Source organism: Epinephelus moara, chromosome 19, assembly GCF_006386435.1.
Source record: "Epinephelus moara isolate mb chromosome 19, YSFRI_EMoa_1.0, whole genome shotgun sequence".
In the NCBI taxonomy this organism is placed as follows: domain Eukaryota; kingdom Metazoa; phylum Chordata; class Actinopteri; order Perciformes; family Serranidae; genus Epinephelus; species Epinephelus moara.
Genome location: NC_065524.1, coordinates 37,680,078 through 37,697,548, shown reverse-complemented (window position 1 = coordinate 37,697,548; position 17,471 = coordinate 37,680,078). Strand labels below are relative to the sequence as shown.

The 17,471-nt window shown below is 42.7% G+C and overlaps 1 protein-coding gene across 1 annotated transcript in view; it reads left to right on the top strand.

Moving 5' to 3' along the window:
• The window catches only part of chrna1 (cholinergic receptor, nicotinic, alpha 1 (muscle)), a 22,899-nt gene extending 6,158 nt beyond the window's left edge, over nt 1-16,741 (top strand). The window contains exons 2-10 of the mRNA XM_050071300.1: nt 2,014-2,156; nt 8,477-8,521; nt 9,041-9,150; nt 9,258-9,453; nt 10,976-11,213; nt 13,845-14,068; nt 14,172-14,286; nt 14,584-14,708; nt 16,517-16,741. Of these exons, the coding sequence (XP_049927257.1) occupies nt 2,014-2,156; nt 8,477-8,521; nt 9,041-9,150; nt 9,258-9,453; nt 10,976-11,213; nt 13,845-14,068; nt 14,172-14,286; nt 14,584-14,708; nt 16,517-16,645 (1,325 nt within the window). The 3' untranslated portion in view covers nt 16,646-16,741. The remainder of the gene's footprint in view (nt 1-2,013; nt 2,157-8,476; nt 8,522-9,040; nt 9,151-9,257; nt 9,454-10,975; nt 11,214-13,844; nt 14,069-14,171; nt 14,287-14,583; nt 14,709-16,516) is intronic.
• Nucleotides 16,742-17,471: the final 730 nt, after the last annotated feature.

Below are 17,471 nucleotides of genomic sequence, written 5' to 3'. Positions count from 1 at the left end.
GTAGACCTGGTTTCAGCTGGCGAGCTTTTAGCGCACCTTCGGCGAAGCCTTTTGGCACGAAACTGTCACTGCGCCAAGCTGGATCTGTCGACACCTCCCCCTGCTGCACCGCCACACCCATCTCAGCGCACCTCGGGTTGCGCTGCTCGAAACTAGCTCTGCACAGGGTTCGCCACCCTGCGCTGCGCCGGGAAACTGGTGCCCAAGGGGTGTAAATCACAAATTTCATTACGATATATCGATTCTTTGGTGAAAAGCTACAATATTTGCTGATTTTTAAAAAGTCTGCCACAATAAGATTTGAATTCAACTGAATTCAGGGGCCTGTGATTGAGGTAGGCTTGGACAGAAATGGTGACACGAGCCATACTGTAGGAAGTTCAAAAGAAAGGTGTATCTCTTAAAAATGCCGATAGGTAGAGAGGTAGAGATAGATGGAGAGATGGAAAGATGTTTTTACTGTGAATAAATGATATCGTTGCTCATTGAATCAGTTTATCAATCCAAATTGATATATTGCAACACCCCTAACTGGTTTGCACACTACACAGCCAATACCTACAGTACATATCAGTTAAGCTTGCCAAAACAACAGCACCTCAGTAACTGATAAGAAAGCCACTATAGATATTAGGGTTACAACCGTAAGACATTTTCACGGTACGATCATGAAAGTTAATATTATTATTATTATTATCAGTTAGAATGGTTAAATAAATATTTTATTAAGATAATACAAACTTGATTAATGGAAGTATGGGTAAAAAGTCTCTTCAATATCGTGAATAAGCAAATATATAAGGTATGATAACCGGCAACTTTCATATCACCGTATACCTTGAAACCAGCATACTGCTGCAACCCTAATAGATATATTAACCTGCTGGGATTTTTCCAGGGATACAAAGATTAGAAACAGTCATACAGCACAGCTTTTATCCTATACATTGGCATAACTTAATTGTGGTATCACAGAACTGCCAGAGTCTAACTAATAAATGCTTTCCAAATGAATCTGAAGAAAATCTGGAACAAGGTACGACAGAGAAACAAACACACGTCCAGTGGTATGCCTCCTAAAACTATGAGTAAGCAAACAACTGCTGCATGAGTTCAGGTATTTTAAGCATCCACACAAAGCAAACAAGTGAAGCTGGACTCGTCCACAGTGGGCCATTAATATTTTTATGTTGCATATTCCATAGTCACAGCTTAATTTATGGGCTCATAAAGTCATGGTTTAAAAAAAAACTGTCAAAAAAAAAAAGTCTGTCAGCTGAAACACTTTTTATATGAAGAGGTGTTAAATGCGGGTTAACTGTTCTGAACTCGAAATGATCCAGACTGAATGTCAAGTGGATTGGCCAGAGCTGGTTTTCCCCAAACACCCTCTTAACACTCAGCTTAGGTTCGCTCCGAGGACTTATACAGAAACATACTTGATCGCAGCGCTTAGACAGCTCATGGGACACTCAGTGCCGAGGCTTTTCACCAATGTGGCACGCCAGTCACTCCACTGCTGTTGCTGTTGATCTGTCTGCATGTGCCTGCGTCTGTCTGTCGCTCTCATCTGATGTTTCCTCTGTCTTCCTATACATTCTCGCACTCTGTCACTTTAAAAGGGTTTCAGGTTGCTCGCCGTGAGCCTGGGAAATGTTTGCTGTGTGAATCACAGTTGAAAGCAATCTGCCGGCCTCCGGCTCGCTTCAGCTGCGAGTTCAGTTCCAGTATGAGACATTTGTGGGGACATGGGCGTCAGCTGGGGATGACAACATGTCATACTGTGTGCTGTGTGCCTCAGCCAACGAGGCCAATATAAGAATGCATTACAAATGTGTGTACCACAGCGCAAATCATACATTACTGACATGAGGAACAAGTAAAGTTTGAAGGTTTTGAAGCTTTCGCCAAAAATGTTTTCCTCTCCTTATTAAATCACGATGCCTCCAGAAGACGAGGCTCAAGTAAAGAGTGTGACAAGATGAAGTCTGACTGATTTTTTTTGTGCCCTAGGTCCAGTTTCCTGCTCAGAGGATGAGACCCGTCTGGTGAAAACCCTGTTTACTGGTTACAACAAGGTGGTTCGTCCCGTGGACCACTTCAGTGAAGCCGTAGAGGTCACTGTGGGACTGCAGCTAATACAGCTCATCAGTGTGGTAAGGGGCGAGGCAGGAGTTGGTATTGGCAAAAGCAAAAGAAAATTAAAAACTACTTAAATTAAGTGGCATGACATTATGCTCGCACTTTCACTTGAGGCTTTCAGGCTTCCTCCAAATACTAAATAGTGAAAACCATCCGTGACTCAATTTGTGCAAGAAATTAAAGGCTGCCATTACTGTAACTTAACAGCTCTTATAGCCCCTGTACCTTCTAGGAATGTTTGTAATTTGAAAATTTCTAATTGCATTAATGAGAGGGTAAAAGTAGACAAGATGTTTGACTTGACTGGACACATGGCTCTCCATACTATGTTGAAGAAGTTGCATATTAGCAGCATGGTTTCACTTCATTACTGTTGCTATGTTACTTGCAGTTAAATATAGGATTTATGAAATTAATTCAAGGCAAATTAAATCACAATATAGGCACACAGACACTACATCAGAGAGAAAGTAACCTACTGTATGATCACAGCACGCAGAGCTATTGTAAATGTCACTGTCCGAGGTCCTGAAATATACAAGTCAGGTCTGTAAACCTCATCAGTCAATAGAGAAAGAATCTAACTGTATGCACTGGTCAAACTGTATGAAAATAACAACAGGAAATATTCGACAACACACCGCTTTTCAATGACCATCTGAAACACAATCAAGAAGCAAAGTTTCAATCAAGAACCGCCAGAAAGTCACAAGCTTTGACACCTTAAGATGGCACAGCAGCCAGAACGATGGAAACAAGATGCAAAACAACCAGGAATTTAAGCACACTGTAAACACCAAGACTATGACTCATGAATCCAACCACACAGAGCGACAAGGTGACAGAGACCTTATGACAATAGGCAAGACTCTACGGACATCACAAGCATATCACTTCAGTGATGGCACGGCAGCCACAAAACACAAGCGCAAAGCAAATGAAAATAAGCTGCACTTACTTTTGTAGCTCTCCTTCTGCGCCCAGGCTGTGAGGAGGAAGTCATGGCACTACACTGCAGTACATTATTAGACCCAATGATCTCATGTCTTCCAATTATCACCCAGCAATGCATAGAAGCTTTTTTAGACACTGTCATCAACACTATAGAACCAAGGTCACAACAAGCATCATCAGCTCAGAGCTGGCACCACAGCCACAAAACACAACTTTCCACTGAAGTGGAGCATCAGGAAGATCAGAGTTCCTTCAAGCAGTGTAACCTTTGCCTTTTGGGGGGCTACATCAACCATTATAGAACCAGCGTGAACATTACAGCAAGTTCATCAGCTCAGTGATGGCACGGCGGCCACAAAACACAAGCACAAAGCAAATAAAAATAAGCTGCACTTACTTTTGTAGCTCTCCTTCTGCGTTCAGGCTGTGAAGACGATGATCATGGCATCTACCTGAATACATGCAGACCCCACAGTGTATAGGGAGGTGGATTCCCACCGTATGACCTCGTACACCCTCTTCAGCAAGCGATGTAGGGGCGACAGGGCCCCTGACAAGAGGGCTCCACCTGTGCTAATAGAACTTGGGTTACATTATCGTAACCTTTGTTCTCTCACACATGCCCTGCTCTCTACTGGAGTCTATGGGTACAGTGGATGGAACCCGATGAATGAACGCCCTGTTGCGACATATCATCCCAGCCACAATGATCCTGACCCACTAAAGGTCAGTCGCCTGCTTACAGATAACCCAGGACACCACAGTGGAGAAATAGAGGACCCAAGCCAACTCAGGTGGTGAGCAACCGAAGTGGGTGGACGTGTGGCCTCACCTTACAGGGGTCCAAAGACAAGCAATAGACACCCTGCCCACTACATGTCCCGGTTCATCAAGGAACACACAAACATGTTGGTGTATCACGGCCAGAGGGGAGTCAGGTGACACACAGCTGACATACACCCAGCCCTTTACACCAGTCCTGTGTTGTTACAGTGAGCACAGACCCTGGAGAGGAGACTGACAGGATGTAAACCACAATGCTGCCACATATGTCCGGGACACGCATCCCACTGAACAAGGCCGCCAACACTGCCACACCATGTGTGGAGCGTGCGCAGACCACAGTGGGAGGGTCCCTGCCACCTGCCTGGAGGTTTGGAAGATACACCCGCAAAGCCATCACACAAGGCGTTTCTTGGTTGGGGCCTTACCGGCCATGCCATCACAAAAACACGTGTGTTGGGAGCCGTGCATTCAACATAACATGCTGATGCACAAACTGGGCAGAGCAGATGCAATGCTGCATCTAGCTCAGTGCGCTACTCGCTGCTCACTGAAGAGAAAAAGGACGTCCGATGGCAAGAATCCACCTGCCTATATACTGTGGGGTCTGCACGTCTTCAAGGAGGCTCATCCTGATTGGCCAGCTCATTAATGCTTTGCTTGGGATAAGAGGACTGTTACACAAACAGTCCAGTAGAGGGCGGAGCCTGTGTGAGGGGGGTACGTCACCCATACTATAGAACCAGTAGGACTTAATGTCACAACAAGCATCTCCTCCAAGTGTCAGTGAGGGCACAGCGGCCACAAACCAAAACCAGCACAACATAAGCACAATGTTGATTCTTCTATGGAAATAAAACAGTTAAGCTTAACTTCACCAGTACATTTCCAATTATCACCCAGCAATGCATAGAAGCTTCTTTAGACACTGTCATCAACACTATAGAACCAAGGTCACAACAAGCATCATCAGCTCAGAGCTGGCACCACAGCCACAAAACAACTTTCCACTTAAGTGGAGCATCAGGAAGATCAGAGTTCCTTCAACCAGTGTAACCCACGCTACGTCAACCATGTTATAGAACCAGCGTCAACAGCACAACAAGTTCATCAGCTCAGTGATGGCACGGCGGCCACAAAACACAAGCACAAAGCAAATAAAAATAAGCTGCACGTACTTTTGTAGCTCTCCTTCTGCGTCCAGGCTGTGAGGAGGAAGTCATGGCACTTTGCAATGAATGAAGTGAACAGCAAATAAAATAGCGCAGCTTTATGACCACATTTGTGGACCACATGATCCAGTTTTCACCCCAGTAGCAGGCCATGCCATCCATATGCTTTTTGAGGATGACACGCAAAATATAAAACCAGAATCACAACCACAAAACTGTCTCAGTAAGACTCAAGATGACGTCAGAGATACAAAACGATTGCAAAGAGACAAAAAACGATTGCAAAGAGACAAAAAACAACCACAAGGAGACACTAAACAAGTGACAACATGACCAAAGAATTAAAAAGTTACCCTCAAAGAGACACAAAACTACTTCAGCAAGACACTAAATTACCTTAAGGAGACCCTAATGACTACAAAAGGCACAAAAAAACACAAAGAGACAAATAACAACCACAAGGAGATACAAAACAACCAAAGTAAAGACAAAAAATACCTCAATGAGACACAAAACAACCTCAGCATGACACAAAATTACCTCCAAGAGACCTAGACAACAACACAAGGGCACAAAACAACCACATAGAGACACTAAATGACTACAGAGACACAAATCCCCAAAAAGATGCACAGGGACCACAAAGAGATGCAAAACCACCACAAAGTCTGTGCATCTCGCTCCTGTGTAGGAGAGGTGGTGGGGCCCTTTGAGTATCAGTGCACAGGAACTCACTGTCTCACAGTCCGCCCCTGTGTGGGCTCTGCCACCCATAATCAGGCCCGTAACTACCAACAGGGTCACAGCCAGCAACATGTCAGCTCAGTGATGGCACGGCGGCCAAAACAACACAAGCACCATGTCAATAAAAGAAGCTGCTGTCCTACTGTTGCAGCTCTCCTTCTGCTCCTCCAGTCTGTACAGATGTCGAGTCCTCCAGCGACGCTCCGTGTCCCGCTCTGTCCCCTGAAGGTGTCACGTTGATATTGATAACAATTAAAAAGTGTTTGCAGTGTTGACAAAAGTTTGCACAACAAGTCACTTTACCGCGCTCTGCTGCTGCTGCTTTGTGTTTGGTAATCCTCTCAGACAGACGCTCCTGACAGCCTGCTCTGCACCAGGTACAGACTCCTGGAGAACACCTCACCTTAACTCTGGTTATTATTACCAGCAGTTTGGTCTGTGACAGCATCCCGCAGCTGGAGGACACTGAGGTGTTTCATCTTCAACTTTTCTTCATCATAAAGACGCTTCAATCTGTCCTGTGGAGGTCATCCATTTTGTTTGCATCACCGGTGTCACCGTGTCCGTTACAAGAAATACAAACTTTTACCAATTCAGTTACCAGACAATGATGACAGCAGGACTTGGCAATCGGCCAATCAAATTGCAGCTAAGCGGCAGGTGATCAGCGCACCTGGAGTCAAATTTGTGCCATCCACTTGCATTGGCTGAGGCTTTGAGCATGCGCATTGGTCTTTTCCCACGCTTCAATGCACTTAAATTGTATAGTCATGATAAATATCAGTTGATGTTTTATGTCATGCAGTAGTCCAGAGTTATATTATTTTCTAAATTACTTGGAAGAGATTAACTGGCAAATAAACATGGCTTTTAATTTTTAATTAATTCCCTATTAATTTTTATACTTCCTGTGAATATAATCTTAATTATTTTTCCACATGTATTTTGTGTCTACTGTTAAGACCTTGTTTTCTTATTTTGAAAAGCAGAGGTGGTCACATGTGTCCTGGGCTGCCCTTCAATGAGCGATTAGAGAAATGTTCAGTCAAACACTGAGTGAGGAAATGACTGCACGGTATTAAATCATAAGATCAAATCAGAAGTGAACAGTTTTTATTTCTTCATTTATTTATTCAATCTTGAGGCTACTTTAATCAGATATTAGTTAAACTGTGGTAAAAATGGCAATATTCCTTTTTCCCTCACCAAAATTTAGCTGCAGACGGCATGTTGCTGTTTCAACTATAAAACTACATTTATATATCATGTAAATACATATAACTTGTATTGAGTGATATAAGTCAGTAAGTAAATTGTTGCACTTGATCCAGTTTAAAGGGTTAACCATAGAGCTTTTCATGTGTCCCCCTTGGCCTTGGACATCTGTACACTGTGGGTGTCCACACAGGTCACCAGACTGTCACAGGGCTGACACATAGAGACAGACAACCATTCACACTCACATTCACACCTACAGACAATTTAGAGTCACCAATTAACCTGCATGTCTTTGGACTGTGGGAGGAAGCTGGAGCACCTGGAGGAAACCCACGCTGACACAGGGAGAACATGGGGTTTGAGCCAGGAACCCTCTTACTGTGAGGCGACAATGCTAACCACTGCACCAATGTGCCACCAGAATGAAGTATTTAAAAAAAAAAAAATCTAAGTCACTTAATAGCTTTAAAACATCACTTTCTTTCAGCTGCCAGTAGGTGGCACCTTAATTCTTTCAAACATTAATGTAAATCAATGCAAATATATAATTAAACTATAAACTATAAGTACCTGGGGGTACACATTGACAATAAACTGGACTGGGTTAAGAACACTAACGCTCTCTACAGGAAGGGCCAGAGCCGTCTCTATTTTCTGAGGCGACTGAGGTCCTTCAACATCTGCCGGACTATGCTCAGGATTTTCTATGAGTCTGTGGTGGCCAGTGCTATCCTCTATGCTGTTGTGTGCTGGGGCAGCAGGCTGAGGGTGGCGGACGCCAACAGACTCAACAAACTGATCCGCAAGGCCAGTGACGTTGTGGGAATGGAGTGTGACTCTCTGATGGTGGTGTCAGAGAGGAGGATGCTGTCTAAGCTACGAACTATCTTGGACAATGTCTCACACCCACTCCACCATGTGCTGGTCAGGCACAAGAGTACTTTCAGTGGGAGACTCATACCACCAAGATGTACCACTGAGCGCCACAGGAAATCATTCCTGCCTGTGGCCATCAAACTGTACAACTCCTCCCTCTGAGTGGCCCTGAGACTTTTTCACACACTGCAATAATCCAATGTAATGTAAATTTCTTATATTTTCACGTATCTTTCCTCTCTTGCAAGGAGCACCTGTAACATAAATAATTTCCCCTCGGGGATCAATAAAGTATTTCTGATTCTGATTCTGATTCTGATAATTACTGGCACAGTGAGGCAGCTGTGTCCATCTCCAGAAACTTTGTCTTTGCATGAAAAGAAGATGAAATGAAATGAGACGTAGCCTCTCTTTCACATTGTGTGCTTTTTGACATTTCTTTCAAAATGACACAGAGAGTCAATAACAACACAAAATGAATGGTTACAAGCATACACATTGTATTTTGTCTTGAAATCTTTACAGAAGATGTCTTCTTGCTTCTTGCTTGCTTCTGACTGTTTTCTGTCTTTTTCTGCACCTCTCAGGATGAAGTGAACCAGATTGTGACCAGCAATGTCCGTCTCAAACAGGTAAATGTGACTGCTGGATTAGTGACAACAAAAAATATGCTCACCCTTCACTTGTAAATAACAATCACAATATTTACAATTTCAGTGGATATGCTACAGTGAAAACATATTGATACGGTTTGGAAATTAGGCACCACATTTGTTAGAGGTCCTTTCTTTTACTTAACACTAATGATTAGTGTATTTTTTTGGAACTAAAGCAATGTGTAGCTCTGCTCACAGCTGTCAATGAGTTTGACCAACCAATATAAAAAGTGTTTCTGCTCATGTAGCTAAAATCCTTAGAAATGTTACTGTTTAAAATGACACACCTGTGAAACCTCCAATGTATACAGTGAGGATTTGTGACATGGCGGCTGCTGGACAAGATCTTTATTTGTTCTGCTGTGACATGAACTGTACATGACTCCCAGGTTTACATTAGCAAGGATTTAATCAAATGGAAATAAAACAACAGAACACAGCTCTATAGTATATCATTAGACTAAATGATATGACGTTTTCTGATTTTCCCCTCAGTCGTGGGTGGATGTGAACCTGAAGTGGAATCCAGATGAGTACGGAGGCATCAGGAAGATCAGAGTCCCTTCAACTGACATCTGGAAACCTGACCTGGTGCTATACAACAAGTAAACACACATTCTCTGTCTCTGTATCATCTATCTAAACACAAACACCACCATTTAAACATCTGGCTGCTCCTTCCCTTTGTCCTCATCCTCTTCTTCCTCTGCAGTGCTGATGGTGACTTCGCCATCATCCATGAAACCAAAGTCCTGCTGGAGCACACTGGGAAGATAACATGGAACCCTCCGGCCATCTTTAAGAGTTACTGTGAGATTATTGTCCTCCATTTCCCGTTTGACCTGCAGAACTGTAGCATGAAACTAGGGACATGGACATATGATGGACTGCTGGTCGCCATCAACCCGGTGAGTGTCTCTTATACACCCACAGGGTTAAACTGAGACATTAGTTTGAAAGGTTGTAATGAACAGAAGTGTCTGTCAGTTACTATCCAACATAAAACATAGATAACTTAAAGGGACAGTTCATCCGCAAATTAAAACTAAATATGTTTCCTTTTACCTGTAGCGCTGTTTATCAGATTAAATCATTTTGGTGTGAGTTGCCGAGTGTTGGAGATATCAGCCATAGAGATGTCTGCCTTCTCTCCAATATAACTGAACTTGATGGCACTCGAATTGTGGTGCACTAAAGACAAATACAATTGAAAAACTCAACAGCAATGTCGCTTTCCAGAATGCTTTCAGCACCACATGCCAATACGGCCAAAATCTCTAGCACTCGGCAACAGTGTTTATTTCGTTGACAAAGACTATGACAAAACATTTTCATCAACAACCTTTTTTTCCATGACGAAAACGAGATGATGATGAGCCAAAAACACATCTTGATAATAAAAACTAAGATAAAATCTATGTTTCATTTTCGCTGACGAAACAAGAAGTGATGAAAATGTTAGGGGTGGGCTATCGGACATTTAGCTGTGCTTGTATTCATCAACAAGCTAGTAAACTCCAGTAAATAGTCTGTGCCACAATGTTTTACTAGCCAGCAGAATTTGTGGAGTTTTTATGTTGCAGCAGTGGCTGTTAGCTGCTCCGATTGTTCGCCGCTAAACTGCAGCGGAGCAAGCAGCTATTGGCCGCCACATTTCACATGTGTTGATCCCGTGAGACTGCGCCCAAATCTGGACTGTCTCAGGAAGGTTAATGGTTCGATGGTGTTTGACAGGCAGGTAGGAGACTCACTGAAGTTTTCTCTGACAGAGATGAAAGTTTAGTTTTAATCACCAACTCTGTGAGACATGAGTTTAAACCTTCAACTGAAATGTCGCATAAGTTATTTTTCTGCTTCATAACAGTCAGTTGGATAAGTCAGAGCTTATAATGAACCTGGGGACAAATCCTAATTGTCTCACATTAGTTATTTGTGGTGTCAAGGAGCATAAATAGAGAGATGTTGAGCTTTTCGAATGGTGATCAGTAAATCCCCCCTAGACCTGTCAAAAATTGCTGGAAAATAAGTGTGTAGAAATTTAGTTGGAGAGAAAAAAACTGTCTAAATGAAATTTTTCTACAACCTCATCAACTAGAAAGTTTTGATTTTCCATCAGTTAAAGGTCAAGAATGACTAAAATGTGACTAAAACTAATAAATATTTTCATCTCAAGACGGAGACTAAATCTAAAATAGCTGTCAAAACTAACACTGCTCAGCAACTCACTCCAAAACAATCTAGACTGATAAATAGCACTACAGGTACGAGGAAAATTATATATTTTTGATTTTGGGGCAAACTGTCTCTTTAACCATCCTATCGATCACTGAGTTTAAAACATTAACCCCCGAATACCCTCCCCTGTATCACTTTGCAGTAGGCCACCCTATTCTGTGACAGTGAATGATTTCCTTCTCTTGTGTGTTTCAGGACAACGACCGTCCTGACCTCAGTAACTTCATGGAGTCAGGTGAATGGGTGTTAAAGGACTACAGGGGCTGGAAACACTGGGTTTACTACACCTGCTGTCCCGACACGCCCTACCTTGACATCACCTACCATTTCCTGATGCTGCGGCTGCCTCTCTATTTCATCGTCAACGTCATCATTCCCTGCATGCTCTTCTCGTTTCTCACTGGACTGGTCTTCTACCTGCCCACTGACTCCGGTACGTAGACCCTGCTGGGTTGTGGAGCACCGAGAAACATGTCCAAAGAAAAACTTTGAAGGTGGCAAAATCAAGGAGTTATAACCATGCCTTTTCACCAGTTTTTTTACCGAGTAGGTTTTCACATACAAGGAATTTACTTTGGTGCTTTGGTGCACAGTCATTAATATATACTAGGAAAAACTACAGTAAACATATAAATAAATGCTAATTAAATCACGTACAATGTAACTTTGTTAAAGCTTCAGTGTGTAAGGTGTAGGGAGGTATACTGGCAGAAATGGAAAATAATATAATAAGTATATTTTCTTCAGTGTGTAATCACCGGAAAATAAGAATCGTTGTGGTTATGTTACGTTGGATTGAGTCGTTTACCTACATACAGAGCACGTCCACGTCTACAGAGATCACCATGTTGCACCGCCATGTTTTTACAGTAGCCCAGAATGGACAAACCAAACCCAAGCTCAAGACAGGGACATTTGTGGTTTTGCATCAGCCAACGTAGTAAGAAGCCCATCTGCAACAAGCAACATCCAAAAAACACTGCTTTGTAAAGTGAAACTGTTTTGAGTGTTTTTACTGCTTTAAATCTCATGGTCCGTTTGTTTTGGAGAGGAAGAGACATCTGTGGATAATTCAGCTCCCAGTAAAAACTTTCTCAACATCTGACTCTTAAATTATCAGAGAAAATAGGTGAGCACTAGGCGAGCGGCCCATCTCTCAGTATGTTTACCTGACATTAGAGAAAATTGATTTATTGTGTCAGTCCGACAAAAACCAGACTTTAAAAATACATTTAAACATGTTCGTCCAACTGAAATCGTACTAAATCAAGTTTCTCAAAGTCGCACTAACACACACAGATAATGTGATTCGGAGTTGAATTCCTCCTGCATGTATACGGTCAGTTGGTCCCAAACTGGCCGAGGCGCTCTGAGCATGCTCCAGTTTCCGCCCAGGCTTTGACCCAGAAGTCAAAGAAGAAGAAGCCGGTAACAACATTGTGAAATCTACATCCAGAGCTGTGCATTTTTGGACAGACGAGATGTACAGAGCTGTAAAGTTGTTCACCATGGTAGCAGTTAGCTGCTAGCTAACCATAGCTAACTTGTTTGTTGATTGTTTGGTCTGTGACTAGAAAAAGGTTCAATACTAACAAGCTGAGAGGGGGCATGTTGCACCATCTACCTATGAAGTCTGGCATACTTAAGGATATAAATCGATTCCCCTCCCATGCTTTTATACTGGGACAAAGACAGCAGTCCAATTAAATGGTCTAGTCAAGCTGTAACTGTAGCTTGACTTAAAGGAAATGGCCGCTTTAGAATGAAAATACAGACAGTACTTACTGACCCTCATGCCGACAAGAAGTCCAGTGTAGTTTTTTAATCCACAAAACTCATTCGGGGTATCGGAGGATAGCAGCTAGCCAGATTTGTGCAGGGAACCCACGTCCAAAATAATTTTGAAAATGCAATAAAACTCTGCTAATGCATTTCAAAAACGTCAGAACGGCTCATCCATCGTAATCCAAGTGCCCTGAAGCCGTGGCATGCAAAACTGACTTGAAAAGACATAATTTACTCCACTTTTATAGCATCATTTCTCACCGTGGTCAGTTAGCCTGCAACTCGCACGAGACTCGAGAACAAGAACATCTCTGAATGTTCTCGAGTCTTGCGCGAGTTGCAGTTGTCAATTTTGCATGCCACGGCTTCAGGGCACTTGGATTACAACGGACGAGACGTTTTTGAAATGCATTAGCAGAGTGTTATTATATTTTCAAAATGATTTTGGACGTGGGTTCCGTGCACTTCAAGTGTATGAAAAAATCTGGCTAGCTGTTATCCTCTGATACCCCGAACGAGTTTTGTGGATTAAAAAACTACACTGGACTTCTTGTCGGCATGAGGGTCAGTAAGTATTGTCTGTATTTTCATTCTAAAGTGGCCATTTCCTTTAACAGTGCATGTAAACATACTGACTGATTTGTAATACAAAACTATTTTGTTTTTCAGCGTTTTAATCACTTGGTCTGTTTGATTTGGAGAGGCAGAGACCTCCTTGGATAATTCAGCTCCTGAACAATGAACAAAAAAGGAATTCTAGCCACTAAACCCCCTAAATCTCACACACTGGGACTTCAAAATGGAAGCGCAAGACTGAAACGTGCAAAAACTGTATTTCAGGGGACGTAGAAAGATTCACAGTATTACGGATTAAAGGAATATGTAATGTACAGAGATACAGAACCAAAGATGTGCATTTATGTAAAGCATAGAGATGTAAAGAGGTTAACATCAGATATCATATACACATTTTGACAGCACATGAAGTCGAATAATTTCAGACTCCTGGGGCCACTTTCATGTGTGGAAATTCTATTACATCCAATATGATTTGGATCTCTATCACTTAAACTCACAGATTGGGGTGCTCCAGACATTCGCTCGTACTACATGAATTTAATTCCATTCTCAGGAGTGACTCTGTAACATTAGAGCAAGATAGTGACGAGTTAATCAGTTTGTAAAGCTCTAACTGGTCACAGCTGTCTGCTATAAGAGCTATCAAAAAGTGTCAAAGTAGCTCTGATGTCCGTCTTTGTGTCCACCCCTCTGTCTGCAGGTGAAAAGATGACTCTCTCCATCTCCGTCCTGCTGTCTCTCACTGTCTTTCTGCTGGTTATTGTGGAGCTGATCCCCTCCACCTCCAGCGCCGTCCCCCTCATAGGGAAATACATGCTCTTCACCATGGTGTTTGTCATCGCCTCCATCATCATCACCGTCATCGTCATCAACACGCATCACCGCTCGCCCAGCACGCACACCATGCCCGGCTGGATCCGCAAGGTTTGTGCTTCATTGTTATCAACCTGTGATGGTTTAGGAAATGTTTTTATATATGAGTGTTTGGCAGGATTGTAATCATCACCTGTTTATATCTGTCCCTCAGGTCTTCATCGAAACCATTCCCAACATGATGTTCTTCTCAACAATGAAGCGTCCCAGTCAGGAGATCCGCCAGAAGACGTTGTTCCCCACTGACATGGACATCTCGGACATCTCAGGCAAGGCTGCAGCTTAATGACAGAACCCACAAACATTTAGTCAGAGGACAAGTGCAACATGTTCTGGGCAGGAAGCCAGATAGTTTATACTGTGGGCCTGTGAGTGTGCCACGCAGGTGTTACTGTCAGTGGGAAGGTTTGAGATAATGTGAGTCACAGAGACACGTAACACCAACTGACCCCAGACGTGAACTAAAAACATCAAACCGTAGTAATATGCTTGATGAATAAAAAGCAAAAACACTTCATAAGTCAGTAATAATAAACTACACCCTGTCTCTACTCGGTCCTCTGCAGGTAACCCCACCCCCACCAATGTCACCTACCAGTCTCCCATCACTAAAAACCCTGATGTTCGCAGCGCCATTGACGGGGTGAAGTACATCGCTGAGACCATGAAGTCAGACGAGGAGTCAAACAACGTAAGAAAACACCTGCATGAATATTATTGACACAAGAGTATGGACCCACACAAAATTCATTAACCCGTTCAGATCCCCTGTCCAAACCTACGGACATTACTCTCTAGAATGTCTAGATCCATGATTACTGTCATCTGACTCCACCTATGTCTATAAACCAATCACAGTGTTCCACATCATCTAAAGTGGACTGCAGTAGAGCCACGCCCTCTTTTTTAACAGCATAGCCAACCAAGGGCCCTACAAATTTCTCCCAGTGGCCACTCATGGTATTGCAGCCATTTCCTGCAGCCCACACAGCATTATCCCCATAGACCACCATTATAAAAGACACGTCTGTAAAACCGAAACGTGTTGTTGTCCAAGTAGTTTAATACTTAATAAACAAACAGGATACAATGAGTTAATTAGTGAATGTTAAAGGTGCTCGTAGGCAGATTTGTTTACCTCCATTTTTGGTCTTGGTGCTCAGGGTACATGCAGGAATCCTGAGGTTAATTTCAATACCTTTTTAAGACTTTTTTAAGACCTTCCAAAAAAACCTTAAGACCTCATCGCCACTTCACGCTGTCGTTAGCAGCAACGCATCTTTAACTTACTAAAAAGTTGTAATTTGAAATTAAATCTATGGAGCACAAACATACAACAGAACTCAGGTAAGATGAGAAGGATTTTTTATTGTCTTTTGCTCCTCTGTTTGGCGCCTGGACGTGCGCTGTCGCGTGATGTCACACAGGTACGCGCACGGCCCCGAGTGGCAGTCCGAGTGTGCCTACCTACAAATCGTTGTTTGTAATAGTCGCGAGGAGGAAAATATATTATACATTCATGGATACTTTTTGTCAAAGCTTGAATGCCAAGAAAATGTAATACTTCATAAAATCACGATTAAGACTTTTTAATACTTTTTAAGGGCCTTAATTTTCCGACATTTGATTTATTAACTTTTAATACTTTTTAAGACCCCGCGGACACCCTGGTGCTAAGCTAGGCTAACGGGCTGTTAGCTCTGGCTTCATATTTACTGAACGTGAGTCTGCGAATCCGAGGATGGTGAAGGAATGGCGTGTCCACACTGCCTTTGTTTTTTAAATTGAATGCCACTGGTAAAAAAGGACACTGGCAACCACTCTATCACCTCCTTACCCTAACCTTTCCGTGAAATAAATCTGCCATTTAGGCCTATTTATTTCACAGTGATTAGAAGCTAGTTATTAAAATGGACCAAGCATAATTTAGGATGACTCCAGGGCAGTTTACGCCTCTCAAATCATCTGATTGGACAATAGGAAAAAAGCAGAGATGATGTCGGAAGCTTTTCTTCTCTGAGTTTTTTCAACTCGAGCAGTTCAGACCAATCCAGCACAAATGCCAGGCGCCTAGAGCATAGAAACTTGAGGCACATTGCAACGCAAAAACAGCGAGCAAAACGCTTCATTCTCATTAAAAACAATTACAAAAAGCCGCCTCCAGCTGCTAAAACACCATCTGTGTGATCAGGGTCTTACTCTGCCTCTGACTGGCTCACCCTGACATTCTTACACTAACCCTAACCAAGAGGACATCATGAAAACCTTAACCAATCTCACTCCTCTTGCCTAATCCTAACCAATCCAGCCAACACTGTCTTTCTTCCAATATGTGTATGTAAAATGAACTTCCAAACAAAAGGCATCTAAACTGTTTATATGACTGGTGAAAGAACATCAGTGTCTCACCGATTATTAAATATCTAAATGACAAACCTCCAAATTCAGACGTCCTCAGATTATGACTCTCTCGCTCCTCCTCGTCTCTTCTTGTTCCAGGCAGCAGAGGAGTGGAAGTTCGTTGCCATGGTTTTGGACCACATCCTGCTCTGCGTGTTCATGGCCGTGTGCCTCATCGGGACGCTCGCCGTCTTTGCTGGGAGACTCATCGAGCTCAACATGCTGTAGAGGCCTGACCCATGAAGGAGGATGTGTGTTGTCACAGCAGAGGTCACCATTGGAGAATCATGTCTCTCTCTCTCTCTCTCTCTCTCTCTCTCTCTCTCTCTCTCTCTCTCTCTCTCTCTCACACACACACACAGTTTGAGTCACTTTCCAATGTGCACGTTTGTGTATTTACTGAAATCGAGGAGACTGCAGTTCAAGGCAAATCCTGGCATCTTAAAGGCACGAGTCTCGTGATCTAGATGGGTCATACTTGAAGCTTTTCTTGCCTTTTGTTTTCGTTGTTTTTCTGCTTGCTGCGATGCACTCTGGTGGAGTGTATGTTATTACTGTAATGTTAAATCCGTAACAGTAATAACTGATGTGTTTTGTCTTGTTTTTGGCAGCTTGATTTGAGGTTTAAGTCGGAGGATTTTCTCTCACCTTTAACATGAGACTTTTCATGTCCACCGTGCTGAGGATCGACTGGGAATGGATGCTAATATCATTAGCGCATACAACCCTGATTCCAGAAAAGTTGGGATGCTGTGTGACATAAAAAAAACCCGGATGCAATGATTTGTAAATCCTTTTTTTCCTATATTCAACTGAATACAGTACAAAGACAAGATATTTAATGTTCAAACTGACACACAGTCTGAATTTGACGCCTGCAACACTTTGTTGTCCTAACTTTTTTTGGAATATGTTGCAGGCATCAAATTCAGAATGAGTGTATATTTACAAAAAAAACTGGCAATAGGTCACAAAGGATATGCAAATCGTGGGTTTCCTCCCACAGTCCAAAGACAAATCCATTCTGTTGTCATTTATATTTTACACAGCGTCC